This window comes from Indicator indicator, chromosome 26 (assembly GCF_027791375.1).
Source record: "Indicator indicator isolate 239-I01 chromosome 26, UM_Iind_1.1, whole genome shotgun sequence".
NCBI classification, from domain to species: domain Eukaryota; kingdom Metazoa; phylum Chordata; class Aves; order Piciformes; family Indicatoridae; genus Indicator; species Indicator indicator.
Window position 1 is genome coordinate 15,215,454 of NC_072035.1, and position 15,087 is coordinate 15,230,540.

General features: G+C 61.0%; 1 protein-coding gene across 1 annotated transcript; it reads right to left on the bottom strand.

The window, feature by feature from the left end:
* Window positions 1-1,821: 1,821 nt before the first annotated feature.
* Window positions 1,822-14,726, bottom strand: PRODH (proline dehydrogenase 1). The gene is made up of 14 exons (XM_054392586.1): window positions 14,409-14,726; window positions 13,552-13,760; window positions 7,861-7,892; window positions 7,378-7,521; window positions 7,234-7,298; window positions 6,756-6,872; window positions 6,389-6,468; window positions 5,396-5,477; window positions 4,966-5,058; window positions 4,718-4,864; window positions 3,952-4,127; window positions 3,747-3,845; window positions 3,144-3,232; window positions 1,822-2,009 (listed from the first exon to the last, which is right to left on the bottom strand). Exons 1-14 carry the CDS (start codon window positions 14,724-14,726, stop codon window positions 1,822-1,824), a joined length of 1,839 nt encoding a protein of 612 aa, XP_054248561.1.
* Window positions 14,727-15,087: the final 361 nt, after the last annotated feature.

Genomic DNA, 15,087 nt, shown 5'->3' on the forward strand with positions numbered 1-15,087 from the left:
TGGGCAGCCTGGGCCAGTGCCTGAGAAGCCTTTCACTGAAGAAATTCTTCCTAATATCTAACCTGAACTTCCCTTGGTACAACTTGAAGCCTATGATTTGCTACTTGGTTGAACAGACCAACCCCCACCTCTCTCCAACCTCCTTTCAGGGAGCTGTATAGAGGTAGAAGATCTCCCCCCTCTGCCTCCTCTTCTGAAGACTAAATAACCCCGGGTCCCTCAGCTGTTCCTCCCCAGCCCTGTTTTCCAGACCCTTCCCCAGCTTTGTTGGCCTTCTCTGGACCTGCTCCAGCCCCTCAGTGTCCTTCTTGTTGTGAGGGGCACAAAAGTGAACCCAGTATTCAAGATATGGCTTCAGCAGTGCTGAGTATAGGGGTAAGAGCAGATCCCTAGGCTTGCTGGTGTAGCTGATAGCTGCAGGGTGAAAGCATGTTTGGAAGACACTCCATCATCTCCCATGTGACAGCACAAATGCAGATAAATGGTTGCATCAGTTTCCTGCTGAGTGCTGCCTGCATCCAAAGGGCCAGGGAAGGATGTGTGGACAGTGTGCACCTCCTATGGAGCTGGGGCTGAGGGTCACATACATTTGGGATCTTCCTCTGGATGTGGAGCCTCCATCACACTAAGCAAACTGGACAGCATCCTCCAGGCAGATCTCAGGGTGGGGAGAGGCTCTGCCACAGCTGTTCCCTCCCTGTTCCTGCAGGTTAGCCTTGTTGAGTTGGCCAGGGAGTTGTCCTGCTCCATCTGCAGGTAGTAGGATGCCCCAGGGCTCCCAGCTCTCCCCAGACCCATCACAGGCAGCTCCATAGCTTTTTCATTCCCAGGCCCAGGGAAGTTCAGCCTCACTTGGCACAGCCCACCTCTGGCTCTTTTCCCCAAGCCCTGGTCCCAGCCCAGGCCCAAGTGGTGCAGCTGGACGGGGTGGAGAGCAGCACCAAGCCCTCCTTGAGACCAAGGAGTGAAGCACAGCCTGGGCTGCCCAAGAACTCCACCAGAGAGGCTGGAGCAAGAACAGTTCTGATTTAATCATCACCATTCTCAACAAATCCAGTGTAGAACAGAGCTGAGCTTGTGGTCTGGCTCCTGGTGCTCCCACAGCCACCACCCCTGCCTGCAGCAGAGCCCTGGCCCAGCACTGGGGCCAAGGACAGAGGACAGAGCAGTGGAAAGGGCAGGGCCAGGGCCAGCCAGCTGTCCCCTTGGATGTGTGCCTGAGGATGGACTACTCCAGACAGCTTTGGCTCTTCTTAGCCCCAGTGGGATGAGGGAGAGCTTGGTCTTGCCCAGGACCAGCCCAGCTCTGGTCAGTGCAAAGCTGGTGAGCAGGCAAGCAGTGGCTGCCCTGGGAGGGGCAGCAGGTCACTGGCCCTGCCCAGTGACCCTTCACAGATCACTGTGTCCTCTGCTTTGGCATCTGCCTCCACGGAGCTGGAAGAGACCAAGCCCTGGCAGAGGCTGGAGGAGCTTCTGGCCGAGGGCAGCTTGTCCCCACGCCACCCTGGACCTGAGCTTATGACACAAAGCAGGCAGCCAGATCTCTTCTTGTGTTCTGGTAAAGGGGAAAACCCCTGGCAGGGCGATCGCTGAGGCAGGGGGAGCCCCAGCACCACCAGAGGGACAGCAGGGGGACATCCCTCGGGGGCAGTGCCAGCTGGGGCAACCTACAGCAGGTTCAAACAGCAACAAGGACGTGTCTCTTCCCGGCGGGCAGAGGGTACTGAGGGGGAAACTGCAGCAGAACTGGGACAGGACCGGCAAGAGCGGTGACGGCTTGAAGGCACAGGGCAGCCGCCCGGGCCGGGGGTAGGGCCGGCGCTAGCGGCCGGGGCTGAAGAGGCTGCCGGCCAGGAGCCGCCTCTTGACCTCTCCCCAGAGCAGGTCCCGCTCCCGAGTCACCCTCTGCATGAAGTGGCGGTTCTCCTGCGCCCGCCGGGACAGGTAGGGCAGCACCTCATGCACCGGCCCGTACGGAACGTACTTGTACACCGGGAAGCCTGCCTGGCCTGGGGGGAGAGGGGAGGAAAAGGGGAGAGAGGCGAGAAAAGGGACGGGGGAGGGAGGCGATATAAATGGGGGGGGGAGAGAGGCAAAAAAAAAGGGGAAAGGGGGAGGCAAAAAAAAAGGGGGGGAGGCGGGAGAGGAAAAAGGGGGGGAGGAGGGAGAGGAAAAAGGGGGGGGAAGAGGGAGAGGAAAAAAAAGGAGCAGGGGGAAGAGGGAGAAAAAAAAAAGGAAGGGAGGAGAGAGAAGAAAATGGGGGGATCAGAAGGTGCCTGCCTTTCCTTGCAGGTGCCCCTGTCCCCCAGGCTGTGACAAAGCACCATGAGACTGGGGGGCACACACAGGACCTTTCCTCTCCAGCCTAGCAGGAGAGGTCTGGGATGTGCCAAGGTCACCAGGAGCTGGTACTGCCACAGCCAGTGCCAGGGCAATGCTGGTGGCCTTCAGCCAGAACCATCATGGTCACACATTTATCCAGTGTGACCCTGGGGATCAGGCAGCCAAACTCTGCCCAGGGAGCTCCAGCAGCCACCCTGGACAGCTGCCCAGTCCACCTCCTGCTATTCTGGCCTTGGGTCCCTGCTCCAGACACTGGTGTGGGAAGGGGGATCAGCCCCTGGCCTGAGATGGGCTACTTGGATTCTTGTGTGGCCATCTGTCCTTGCATGTCACTGTGTCTGGGCACCTCGGAGCTCTGCTCCACTGCTTGGGCCAGCAGCAGAAGGCAGGACAAGGTCACACTAAAGGTGGTTGCCACCCTGGTAGTGAGGAGCCCAGGACTTGGTGTGCTCCCAGTCCAAGGGGTTTGTTGCCTTCCAGCACCAGTCTCTGGCCCACCCAGGAGTATCCTGATCTCAGCACCTAGTCCAAAGCAGGAACCTCCCTGCCCAGCCATCGTGGTCCCACAGAGCCACCAGCAGGAGCCAGATGTGATTGCCCAAACCTTATGTGGGGGTCACAGCATTCCCCACAGCAGGGGAGAGGCAGCAAGGCAGTCCTCAGATAGCCCTGCTCTGACAGAGCTCTGGCCTGGCTCTATCCATCCCTTAGAAGCTGCAGCAGCTGCTCAGGGTGACCCCTGAGGGGTCAAGGTGGGGCAGGAGCAAGTCTGCCAAGTGCCCCCTGCTGCCAGCACTCACCCAGGGGGAAGGTGATCTGGTCACACATGCCCAGCAGCTGCCCGAAGCAAACCTTCTTCTCCGAGGGGTGGATCCCAAGCTCCCTCATCCTGCAAGCCAAGCCCCAGCCTTAGGCACAGTGGAAGGAGCTGAGCAGGCAAGGACAGCCTCACCCAGCAGAGAGCAGGGATCAGCTCCCAGCACAAGGGCACAGCACTGCCCCCTTCCCACATGGATGCTGGGAGGGGAGGCCTTCTGGGATGTGTTTGTGAAACAGGTTGGGGAATGGGGAGAGCTCTGTGCCCACTGCCAGCAGCCACACTGCACCCCAGCTCTGTGCCCACCATAACCTCCCACACTGCACCCCAGCTCTGTGCCCACCATCACCTCCCACACTGCACCCCAGCTCTGTGCCCACCATCACCTCCCACACTACACACCAGCTCCAAGTGCCAGCTGAAGCCTTGAACACCAGCTGAGAAACAAGATTCCCACCAGGATAAGCAGGGAGAGGAGCTGACAAGGCAGAGCACACCAGGCCACCTCTCTGCTGAGCTCTCCTATCCCTTGAGACCCGCAGCCCCCTGCTCCTCCCCCCTCCCCCTCTGCCCCCCCAGGGCCCACCTGTGCAGGGTGAATGTGACAGTGTCCTCGTTGTGGGAGGCCACCATCACGCTGGCCTTCCCAGAGTGCTTGATCTCCTCCAGGATGTGGTCCAGGCACCTGCAGGACAGTGTTTGGGGCCCTGCTGTCAGACTGGCCTGAGCCCTGTGCCCGGTGTGGTGGGGAGGAAGGAGAGGGCAGAGGGCTGCCAGCCTGCCTGCCCTACCTGTAGTACATCTCGTTGGTCTTCTCATAGGTGGGGTTGATGGGGTCCTCATAGCCCATCCTGGCTGCCCTCTCCCTTTCTTGCTCCATGTAGGCACCACGGACCAGTTTGGTGCCAAAGTGCCAGCCCTCCCGGCGGGACAGTGCCAGGTCCACGGTCACATTGTCATAAGCCTCCTGGCACCAGATGGAAGGAAGAAAGGGCAGCAGATGGAGGAAAGGGAGGGCAGCAGATGGAGGAAAGGGAGGGCAGCAGCTGGAAGGAAGAGAGGGCAGCAGCTGGAAGGAAGAGAGGGCAGCAGCTGGAGGAAAGAGAGGGCAGCAGCTGGAGGAAAGAGAGGGCAGCAGCTGGAGGAAAGAGAGGGCAGCAGCTGGAGGAAAGAGAGGGCAGCAGCTCATGGGAGGAGAGGGCAGCAGCTCATGGGAGGAGAGGGCAGCAGCTCATGGGAGGAGAGGGCAGCAGCTCATGGGAGGAGAGGGCAGCAGCTAGAGGGAAGAGAGGGCAGCAGCTCATGGGAAGAGAGGGCAGCAGCTCATGGGAAGAGAGGGCAGCAGCTAGAGGGAAGAGAGGGCAGCAGCTAGAGGGAAGAGAGGGCAGCAGCTAGAGGGAAGAGAGGGCAGCAGCTCATCTGCCCGGTGGCACCTCTCTGCCCTGCCCCTTCAGGTGGGCAGCCTCCAGGCTTGTGCCATGGCTTCATGAGCCAGGGGCTCCATCCAGCTGCTCCAGCAGGCCCTTCCTGCCTGGTGCCCTGCCAGCCCTCCCTCACCTTCAGGTAGCACTGGTAGGTGTTGAAGATGACAGCCTGGTCCCTGTTGAAGCGCCGCTGCACCTCCAGGGTGAGGCGGCTGATGGCTGGCTGGAAGTAGCTCTGCTCTGCGTCCACCATCAGCCTCACACCCTTCTCTATGGCTCTCTGAGGGGGAGGGAGGGGGCCAGTGACACACAGGTTGGCTTCATGGGGCCACCTGCTATGTGGCCAGCAGCCATGCCCGGCTCTCCCAGCACCCCCCTTACCCTGGCCAGGACATCCAAGCGCTGCAGGACTCGCTGCATCTGCAGGTCCTCCTCCTCGCTGAAGCGAGACAGCAGTGGCTCAAGCTGCCTGGTCTGAAAGGACAAGAGCTGGTGGCACCCTGCCTGTAGGCTGTGGTGTGGGGACCCCAGAGAGACACAAACACCTCCCAGAGGATGCCCATCCCCAGAGCTGCTGCCCACCCCACCTCCCCAGCACCCAGCAGCCTGCACGCCGCACCCAGGGGTCCTGCCAGCTGGGGAGCTGAGTGTGGCAGATCGCAGCACGGCCAGCACAGATGCCAGCCACCAGCAAAGCCACCAGAAAGCTACCAGGCAGGGCTTGGGGGCAGCAGACCCAGACCCTGCTCTCCCAAGCTCTCAGTGGCCTCACTGTGGGGCTGCTCCATGGGTAGCACAGATGGGTACCCACCTGCATGTTGGGCACGACCAGCAGCTTGGAGAGCTTGGGACGCCTGTCGACCAGGCTGCTCCAGTCCAACAGGTCCACAGTGCTGGGAGGAAAGAACCAGGTCCACCTTGGTCTGTTGCAGGTCTCCACCAGCTCCCAACCCCCATCCCCTCCAGCAAGCAGGGTGTCCAGCACGTTCCACCCTGAGCTGTCTTGTCACTTCACACTGAATCACAGAATCAACCAGGTTGGAAGAGACCTCAGAGATCAAGTCCAACCTATTACCTAACACCTCCTGACAACTAAGCCATGGCTCCAAGTGCCACATCCAAGCTTTTTTTGCACATCTCCAGGGACAGAGACTCCACCATCTCCCTGGGCAGTACATTCCAGGGCCAATTCCTCTTGCTGGGAAGAACTTTCTCCTCACCTCCAGCCTAAACCTCCCCCTGCTGCAGCTTGAGACTGTGTCCTCTTGTTCTGCTGCTGCTTGCCTGGGAGAAGAGCCCAACCCCCACCTGGCTACAGCCTCCCTTCAGGGAGCTGTAGACAGCAATGAGGTCTCCCCTGAGCCTCCTCTTCTCCAGGCTGAACACCCCCAGCTCCCTCAGCCTCTCCTCACAGGGCTGTGCTCCAGACCCCTCCCCAGCCTCATTGCCCTTCTCTGGACACCTTCCAGCATCTCAATGTCCTTCTTAAACTGAGGAGCCCAGAACTGGACACAGCACTCAAGGTGTGGCCTGAGCAGAGCTGAGTCCAGGACAGAATGACTTCCCTGCTCCTGCTGGCCACTCTATTCCTGGTGCAGGCCAGGATGCCATTGGCCTTCTTGGCCACCTGGGCACACTGCTGGCTCTTGTTCAGCCTCCTGTCAACCAGTCGGCTTCCACCCAAACCTTCTCTGTACTGAGCCAGCTCTGGCCTTTGAAGACCTCCCCTTGCTGTTGCCCCACTGTCCCCAGAAACAGGGACAGGAACCCAGGGACAAGGCTCTCCAGGTGACAGGCAGCTTACCCACTCATGCCCAGCTTCTCTCCAGTGAACCACTGCTGGCTCTCTTCCTTGGTGGCAATGCCAAGTTTGGCCAAGGCCTCCTGCCACCAAAAAGAGCATCAGTGTCATGGGGCTCCAGGGCTTCACAGATTGCAGTGGGCTGGAAGGGACCCTCCAAGGGTATCTTGTCCAACCCCCCCTGCAGTCAGCAGGGACACCTCCGACTTAGAGCCCCCAGGGCCACAGCAAGTCTGATCTTGGCTGTCTTCAGGGACGGAGACTCAACCACAGATCTTCCTGCTTCAGGCTCAGGGCTGCTGCGGGACCTCTCCAGCCACTGGCCACCTTCAGCAGCACAGACTCCTCCTTCAGACCCCACCTGCCTCACCTGCAGCTTCTCCACCTTCATCTTCATGGCCAGTGCTGGCTGCCCAGCCTGGCCCTGCTCCACAGCCAGCTGGTGGAAGAACCTCCGCCACTTCACCAGCACCTCTGAGAGCCGCACCTGTTCGGGGGACAGGACTGCTTTGCCAGGGTTTTGCAAGGTCACACTCAACCAGTGAAGCCTCTTGACTCTACAGCAGGGCACCTTGGCCAAGCAGGGGGCCAAGCCTAGCAATACAGACCTTCCATGCCCTCACCTTGGGACCTTTACATTTCTGTGCTCTTCCTGCGCTCCCAAACATCGAGGCAGGGTCTCCAGAGGGGTATTGGGCACACAGGTGATAGCCCCTTGCTGCCCACTCCTCTTGTCACCAGTAGAGGTGCCACTGCAGCAAGCCTGGCACCCTGAAGCCCTCCTAGCTGCATCACCTGTGGGCCCAGGCTCTGCCCAACCTCACCCTGGTCCCAGCCCTGTCACTCACCAGGAACCGAGGTATGCCCAGTGCAGTCATCTTGATGGCTGAGAAGCCATTCTCGGAGCTGCCACCTGGAGGGAGCCACAGAGTCAGAGCTGGCCTGAGAGGCAGCTGAGATGCAGTGGACCCAGGCAAGAGTGGAGCACACACCTGAGGCATCGATGCAGCGGAGGAAGGTCTCCATGTGCTGGTCACACTTGGCCTCGTCAGCATAGACATAGGTGTGGGTGCTGCTGGCCCCACCGCGGCGCTCCCCAAAGCCTGGCTGCTGCTTCTCCTCCCTTTGTTCTGCTCCTGGTGTGGAAGAAGATGGAGATGGGCCATGCAGCCCTGCCAAGCTCCTAAAAGCCTCCCCAGGAGCTTCCTGCTGTGGGCACAAGGGACAGGAGCTCTGGCTAGGACCTCCAAAGAGCCCTGAGGGCTGCCACGTGCCCTCCTGCCTGCTCTCTTGCCCAAGCAGAAGCTGAGCCTTTGCTGAGGAGCAGAGCTGGCCAAGAACCAAGGTGTTCCTCAATCCACCTTGTGTTTTGAGGCTCTGGGAGCTGAGATCTTTCCCCACTCCAGGCCCACAGTGCCTGGATCAAGTGAACCTCCAGGCTGTCTCCTGTCAGCAGGAGAGGTTGGGTCACTCACCTCCCATCTTCTCAGCTGCAGAGGTGCCGGAGCTAAGAAGAGAAACAGGGAAGATAAGGGCCAGGTCAGCAATCCCCTGCAACCCCCTGCTGGTGGCCAGGGCAGCTCTGAGGCTCCCCTGCTGCCAGCCTGGCACTGGACCCTGCTCTTCCCTCACTATCCCATCACCAGTGGGTCAAATGCTGCTCAGTGTGAGCTCTGCTGGCAAGTCAGGTGCCCCAAACCCACCTGTGGAAGGCTACAGGGTTTCAACATCCAGGCAGGTGTTACCTGGAGTACCTCAGCAGCACAGGGAGGATGTTCTGTCCCAGGGTCCAGAGCTGCTCTCCAACAGCCCACCCTTGCAAGGACAAGGTCAGCCCTGGTGGGGCTGGATGCTCTTGTCTTCAATCACACCAGGCCAAGTTCTCACTGTGGTGGCACCAGATCTCAGCTCAACATCTCCCCACCTTACAGGCACCAGCAGCTGCAACAAGTCCCTCCAGAACCAGGGGGCATCAAGCTATGATGCCCCATGCTCCTCTGTGCCCTGGCATCAGCCAACAGCTTACAAAGGAGGTCTCAGCTGTAACTCCAGCTGACCTCAGATGTCACTTCAAGCCCAGGCCCTTACCCAGGGAGACAACAGGGCTCTGACAGCCTGGTGGACGCTGGCCAAGTCATGAGACCCTCTTTGAGCTTGAGCAGCTAAACCTTCTTGCTGACAACCCCAATCCAGCCTGCAGATGCAGGGTTTCACCTGGGACACTTCCAGGTCCCTCAGGAGCATCCCTGAGTGGCAGCAGAGCCATCTCCTACAGGAGATCTCTGCCTTGGGGTCACTGTGCCCAGAAGTAGGGAATCACACTGTGAGTACAAGCAGCAAAGCCACTGTCAGAGGACTGGTACAAGGCAGCAGAGGCACTTGGCATGGTCCCCAGAACATGTTGTCCCCCATGGAAACCCTGTGACAGGGATTAGGGGCTGCTGGAAGAAGCAGAGCCAAACCCTTCTTTCCTGCTGTCCAGAGCCAGCAACAGCCCCACACTGCTCAAAGCACAGCAAAGCTTGGTGGGAAGCAGGGCAGGAGCAGCCAGAGCTCCTGGGGAGCAGCAGCAGGTACCACCTCTAGCAGGCTCTGCTCTGTCAATCTGCCACCCTGAGGACAGGTTGAGAGCTTTCTGCCCCCAAAATACAGAGAGGGTGGTGGAAAGGAAGGCAGGGACCTCATGAACCCAGGGGTGGGATGTTACAGCAAAGCTGGCAGTGGATGGCAGCTCTCAGGATGGAAGGACTGCAGAAGGCAGCATGAGGCAGGGAAAGGCTCCAGCTGGACACACTGCTGTGACCTGAGAGTACGCTGAGAGATGGGTCATGGATTGCAACAGGTTGGAAGGGACCCTCCAAGGGCAGCTTGGCCGAACCCCCTGCAGACAGCAGGGACACCTCCAGCTAGAGCAGGCTGCACAGGGACACAGCAAGGCTGAGCTTGGATGTCTCCAGGGATGGGGCCTCAAGCACAGCCCTGGGCAGCCTGTTCCAGTGTCTCCCCAGCCTCACTGTGCACAACTTCCTCCTGATGGCCAACCTCAATCTGCCCTGCTCCAGTTCCAAACCATTGCCTCTCCTCCTATCCCCACAGCCCCTTCTGAACAGTCCCTCCCCAGCCTTCCTGGAGGTCCCCTTCAGATCTTGAAATGCAGCTCTGAGGTCTCCCTGGAGCTTTCTCTTCTCCAGGCTGAACAGCAGGTCCCAGCCACAGCACAGGACAGCACCGAACCCCAGAGCACATCTTGGATCCAACATCCAAGGGGGTTGGACCTTCAGAGGTCCCTTCCAACCCAGACCACTCTGTGATGCTATGATCTGAGAGACGCTGGGGACAAGCAGTGGGGAACAAAGCCTCCTCTGACCTTCCCCAGGGTGCCTGCACTCCACTGGACTAGCAAAGCACCCTCGACTATGAAGTGTTTGGAGTTGCTGCAGGCAAACAGAGCCCTGCCAAGCACATTCCTGCGGTGTGACTACTCCCAGCCCTTCCTGCCCGCGGGGGGCAGGCCCAAGCAGTGCCATGGGGCTGGCTTCGTTCTTCTGCAGCAAGCAAAACACAGGAAGCTCCTTCCAGCTGAAGAAACAGCTCTTCCTGGATGTCATCTGCTCTCTTTGCAATGTTAGTCTTGGCCAGCAAAGCCATTTCTGCACCAACCAAGTGCCACTTAACCCCAAGCTAACACGTGGCTGCCCGCTCCCTCCAACCAAGTCTCCCAGAGCCAGGCGCTGGCCAAACGCTTCTGGCAGGCTGTGGTCAGAAAGAAGGCACCTGCAAGGCATGCTCAGGACCTTGGGAGTTTGTCCTCACCCAAAGCATGCCCGAAGGAGGACCTGTAAAGGGCTGCAAGACTTGGATTGCTGGGGAGAGTGATGCAGCTGACACAGCAGGCTGGGCACGTTCAGGAAGGTATCAGGCTCAGGTGAAACTGTCTCAGGAGGAGCACAAAGGTCTCCCTGTCAGAAATAAGCAGGGCAATGATGCATTTTGCCCTGGTGGTGACCAGAAGGGTCAGACCAGCAAATGGGTCTGGCAAAAGGGACGAGAAGCATCAGGAAGAATCTGTCCCTGAATTACCACATCCACGAAGCCTGGACTGAAGCTATGGGTGATGCTTAAAACCCTGCAGGGTTGGAATAAAGTGAAGCTGTTGGCAGATGCCCTTCAAGTCTGCCCAGTGCATGAGCTGGCAGTAGGCACCAGCCCAGGACTACTGCAGGACCTCCTTGCACAGCTTCAAGCTAAACAGTAACCACCCCATGATCCCTGCAGCACGTGCTGGCAGAGCACTGGCAGCAGTGGCAGAAGGGGAGGCAGTGGCTCTGGGAGGCTGATTGGCCAGGCTGGATCATCAATCCCACACTGGGGCAGGTACCAAGTACTCACCCAAGAAATCTCTAGGGGAAGCAAAGTCCACGTGCTGTGTGGCAGAGCCATGCAGGGTGCCTGACAACCCTCTGTTGTCCTCACCCATGTTCCTCACCTCCTGGCTTGGGATGCCCACAGGACAGCAATGGCTCCAAGGCTGCAAGGGGACCACAGCCTCCCCCACTAGTGGGGGGCTCTTTGTTTTACCCCACAGGCAACAGAAACCCCTGCCCAGCCACAGTGCTGCCTCTCCACACCTACCCAGGGCTGACCCCCCATCCCCAAGCCCCCAGCCCACCTACTGCCCCAGGGAGCAACACCCAGGCTCTGCTGCCCACAGGACCTTTCTCCAGCTGTGTCACTGTGACCTAGCAGCAGCCTTCAGCACATGGCCAAGGACTCTTGGGACAAGCAGGCAGAGCTCTGGATGCCAGCCCAGGCAGGGCAGGGCAGGTATGAGCCTGCAGCAGGCAGGATCAACCAGTGCCTGCCTGAGCTGTGATGGTGTTCCCTACCAGGAATCCTGTTAGGAGGAGTGACCAGGGCCCATTGCTGGGGAGGAAAGGGCATCTCCCTGCTGTTATCTCTAGCTTGCTCCAGAAGAGCAGGCTGCACTCCTAAGCCCAGCATGGCTCTGCCTGGGACAAACAACAGCAGATGGCACCATGAGACCAAAGAAACCACTGGCTGCATCTGATTTGTATCTCTGCTTCCCAGCTGGCAGTGGGTTAAAGCCCTGAAGTGCTCAAGGGAGGGAAAGATGCAGCTCTGGAGTCCGGCAGACACCAGCCCTTGACTGCTGCTCATCTCTCTCATCCACACACAGCCCAGTTGGGCACCATCCCTGGCAGGAACAGTGGCACTTTAGGGGTTTGCCCCTAAGCAGAGCAAAGGGGCAATGCTTGGCGTGGTCCAACACATCCCTTTAGATGCTACTCACAACCCCCTGGGCTTTACCCCTGCTCCATGACATGCCTGGCATTCCCACTCAAAGGGGCACAGACCACGAGCAGAGTGCAGAGAGCTCCCACACCTGCCTTGCTGTGAGCAGGCAAGGAGCCTGCTGGTGAAAGCCCTCAGTGGTCAGCCACAGCAAAGCACTCAGCACTGGCCCAGCCAGACCAAGAAGGGCAGCAGTGCAAACACCACCACTGCAACCTCAGCTGCCCCATGGGCATGCTGAGCAATGTGGCAGGATAATGGCTGTGTGCCAAGGGAAGAAATCAGCCCCTCCAGGAAACACCACTGCTCCCTGGTTTCAGAGGAGCCACCTCCCTGCCCAGGCTGCAGTGGGGAGTTTGGAAGCTTTCCTGTAAAAATAACGAAGTCTGCAGCTTAATCTGCAAGGGGCTGCAGCCCCATTCCCCACTGTGAGCCCTCACATCAGCACTGCCCTCCTGAGCTGCCTGGGGATGGGCAGGGCCCTTTGCCCTGAATGAGTATTTCCAGCAGCAGTGGCAAGGGGCAAGAGAGGGTCCCCGATAAGCAGCAGGTGGGGAGCAGAGATAAGTCTCTAGTGGCAGCTGGGAGGAGTCACAGGATCACAGGATGTTAGGGGTTGGAAGGGACCTCAGGAAAGCATTGAGTCCAACCCCCCCTGCCAGAGCAGGACCATAGAATCCAGCAGTAGCACCCCACAACCCCACTTGCAATACCCCCCCTAACTCCCCCCACCCCCCAAAAAAAGGCATTTCTGCTGTCTTTTGCTGTTTTGAATAGGGTTGGACAAGCATGTGGCAGCTGGACGGTGTCCCTGACTGCCACAGGGACACAGAGTTGTGACAGCCTCCTGTTGCATCCCCTCTGGCAGGGCCACTTTGTCCTGGGTGTGGGAAACACACCACCCACCCTGGTGACTGTGGGGTGCCAGCCAGCAACCCATTGATTGGGCAAGCAGAGGCACCCGGAAATGGAGCCTTAATGGTGGAAAGTTACTGATGGCTTCAGGCCAGAGCCTGCCCTTGGCAGGGGCAGCAGGCAGGGAAGGTTGCCCAGGGTGGGAACCGCCATGTGGGAAGAAGGTGTGACCTGGGTAGGGGGTGGAAATGGTGGGGGGGAGGTGGAAATGGTGGGGGGCAGCAGCACCCCAGTGTGTGCCTGGTTGGGGGGTGGGGTAGAGGGGACAGGACCCTAAGGGAAGAATGGGGGTGGGGGAGGTGGCAGCATCTCAGTGTGGGGTAGAAGGGAGACTAGTGGGGTTGCAGCACATCGGTGTGTGCAGGGGTGGTGTGGGGAAAACGACAGCACCCCAGCTGGGGGGGGAAGGGGAAGAGGGGTGGCAGGCAGCACCTTGGTGAGGGTAAGGGAAAGGAGGACAGGAGGCCAGCACCCCAGCGGGAGTGGGTCAAGAAGGTGGCATCCCAGGGGCAAGGGGAAATGGGGGTGGGGGGGTGGGGCAGGGGAAAGCTGCACCTCGGTGTGCACAGAGAGATGGAGAGTGTGTGTGTGTGTGGACTTCATCCCAGTGTGGGGGAGTGGGTGGGAGGCAGCATCCTGTGTGTGCTGGGGTGTTGAGAGGGACAGGACTCCCGGCAAGGGGGGGTGGGGGACCACACAGGACCCCCGGGAAGGCAGATGGAGGCCAGGGGTGAGAAGCGCCCACCGTGTTTGGGGCGGGTGGGGGGCGGCACCCGGGGGCGGGGCTGTGACGCACAACAACCCCAGCGCCCAGCCAATGGAAGCGGGGGGCTGGGCGGCGACAGCCAATAGCAAGGCGGCCAAGTCCCGCTCCCGCGCTCGGCGCCCGCCGCGCCCCCGGCCGCGGGCCCAGTCCCAATCCCCAGCCCCGCACTCACCGCCGTTCCGAGCGCTCGGCCTCCCCGGAGCCCAGGTCCTCCTCCACGCTGTAGTCCAGCACGGCGCCCACGCCGAAGGCTTGGTTGCGCCGGATGAGCGGTTTGATGGCCTCCTGGTCCTCCCCGGCCACGAACTGCCCGTAGAAGGTCATCTTCATCAGCCGCTCGAACATCGCCTGCCCCAGCACTTTCTGGCATAGCTGCAGCAGCTGCGGGACAAGGGCAACTCAGCGCCCGCACCGGTACCCCTCCGGAACGGGCAACCCTTTGCTCAGCTGGGGCCCGGCAGTGCTTCTGGAGCGGGCACCCCCCTGCCTGAAACAAGCAGCCCACCCCGGAACGAGAAGTTCTCCTCTGTCTCAGATCGGCAACCCCGGGAGCGGGCAGCCCCCTAGCCGGCTGGGCATCCCCCCCTGGACTGGGCAGATCCCTAGCCCGACATCCTACCCGGAGGGGCAACCCCCTTGCCCGGAACCGGCATCCTTCTCGCCCCCTCCCACCCGAAGATGCCAAGTCAGAGACCAGCAACCTCCGGAGCACCCCCGGCCCAGATGGGGACCAGCATCCCCGCTGGACTGGGCACCCCCTGCTCGAGTCTAGCAGGAGCGGGAACCTTCTTGAACGACAGCCTACCGTTGCCCGTGACTGGCTCCCCTCCGGAGCCCCCGGTAGGGGAACCCCATGTCCAGGACTGGCACCCTCCTTGCCCTCTCCCGGTCCAGCTCCGGCAACTTCCCCGCCAAGCGAGTGACCAACACCGCCCCTGGAGCAGGCAGCACCCCTAGGCCCAGCGGCCCACCCGCAGCGGGAATCCCCTTCCGCCCCCGGGCCGGTGCCCGCCCTGCGCCGCCGCGCACCTCCCGGTTGTGCTCCACCAGCGGCCCCACGGCGCAGAGCCCCAGCACCAGCAGCCCCCGCAGCAGCTCGGCGCTGCTCTTGCTGCGGAACGCTTCCTCCGGGTCCCCGAAGTCCACGGCGGGCGGTGGTGGCGGCGGGGGACCTCGCTCCGCACCCCGCGGAGGGATCGGCGGCTGCACCGGCCTTGCCTCCCTGTCCTCGGCCGGCGGTGGGGCGGCCCCGCGGGGCGCGGCGGCGGGCGCGGAGCGGGGGCGGCGCGGGACGCTCAGGCGGGAGACGGCGGCGCAGAGCGCCCTGGCCGCGTTCGGCGGAGCCATAGGCACGATGGGGCCGCCCGCTCCGCGCTGCCGCCTTAAGTAGGGCCGCCCGGCACCGCCCCGCCGGGCTCCCCGCCGAGTTTTCCGCCGGCACCGCCGCGCCCGCCGAGGCTGCGGGACCGCCGCTCCTCTCCACGACCGGGCTATGGGCCGGCACCGAGACCGCGACCGCAATCATCCTTCCCGCCTTACCCCTCTCCCGCAGTCCCCAGTCCAGTTCCCGTTCTCCGCGTTCCCCCGTTCCCATGCTCTTGGAACAGCCCGCCCCGGCGGCGCTTCCTTTCCAAGCAGCCCCGGGGAGGGTAAAGAAGGGCAGAGGTGGCCCCGGGGGAGCCGTGTGTGGGGCGAAGAGAGCTGCATG

Bases quoted from the DNA above. Each gene is read 5' to 3' on its own strand.
- PRODH (XM_054392586.1), bottom strand. From the start codon at position 14,726: ATGGCTCCGCCGAACGCGGCCAGGGCGCTCTGCGCCGCCGTCTCCCGC. The intron at 6,873-7,233 runs GTGAGTGACAGG...TCCCCCGAACAG, and splicing joins TGGGCATACCTCGGTTCCTG to GTGCGGCTCTCAGAGGTGCT. The intron at 3,233-3,746 runs GTGGGCCCTGGG...CTTGGCTTGCAG, and splicing joins GTCACATTCACCCTGCACAG to GATGAGGGAGCTTGGGATCC.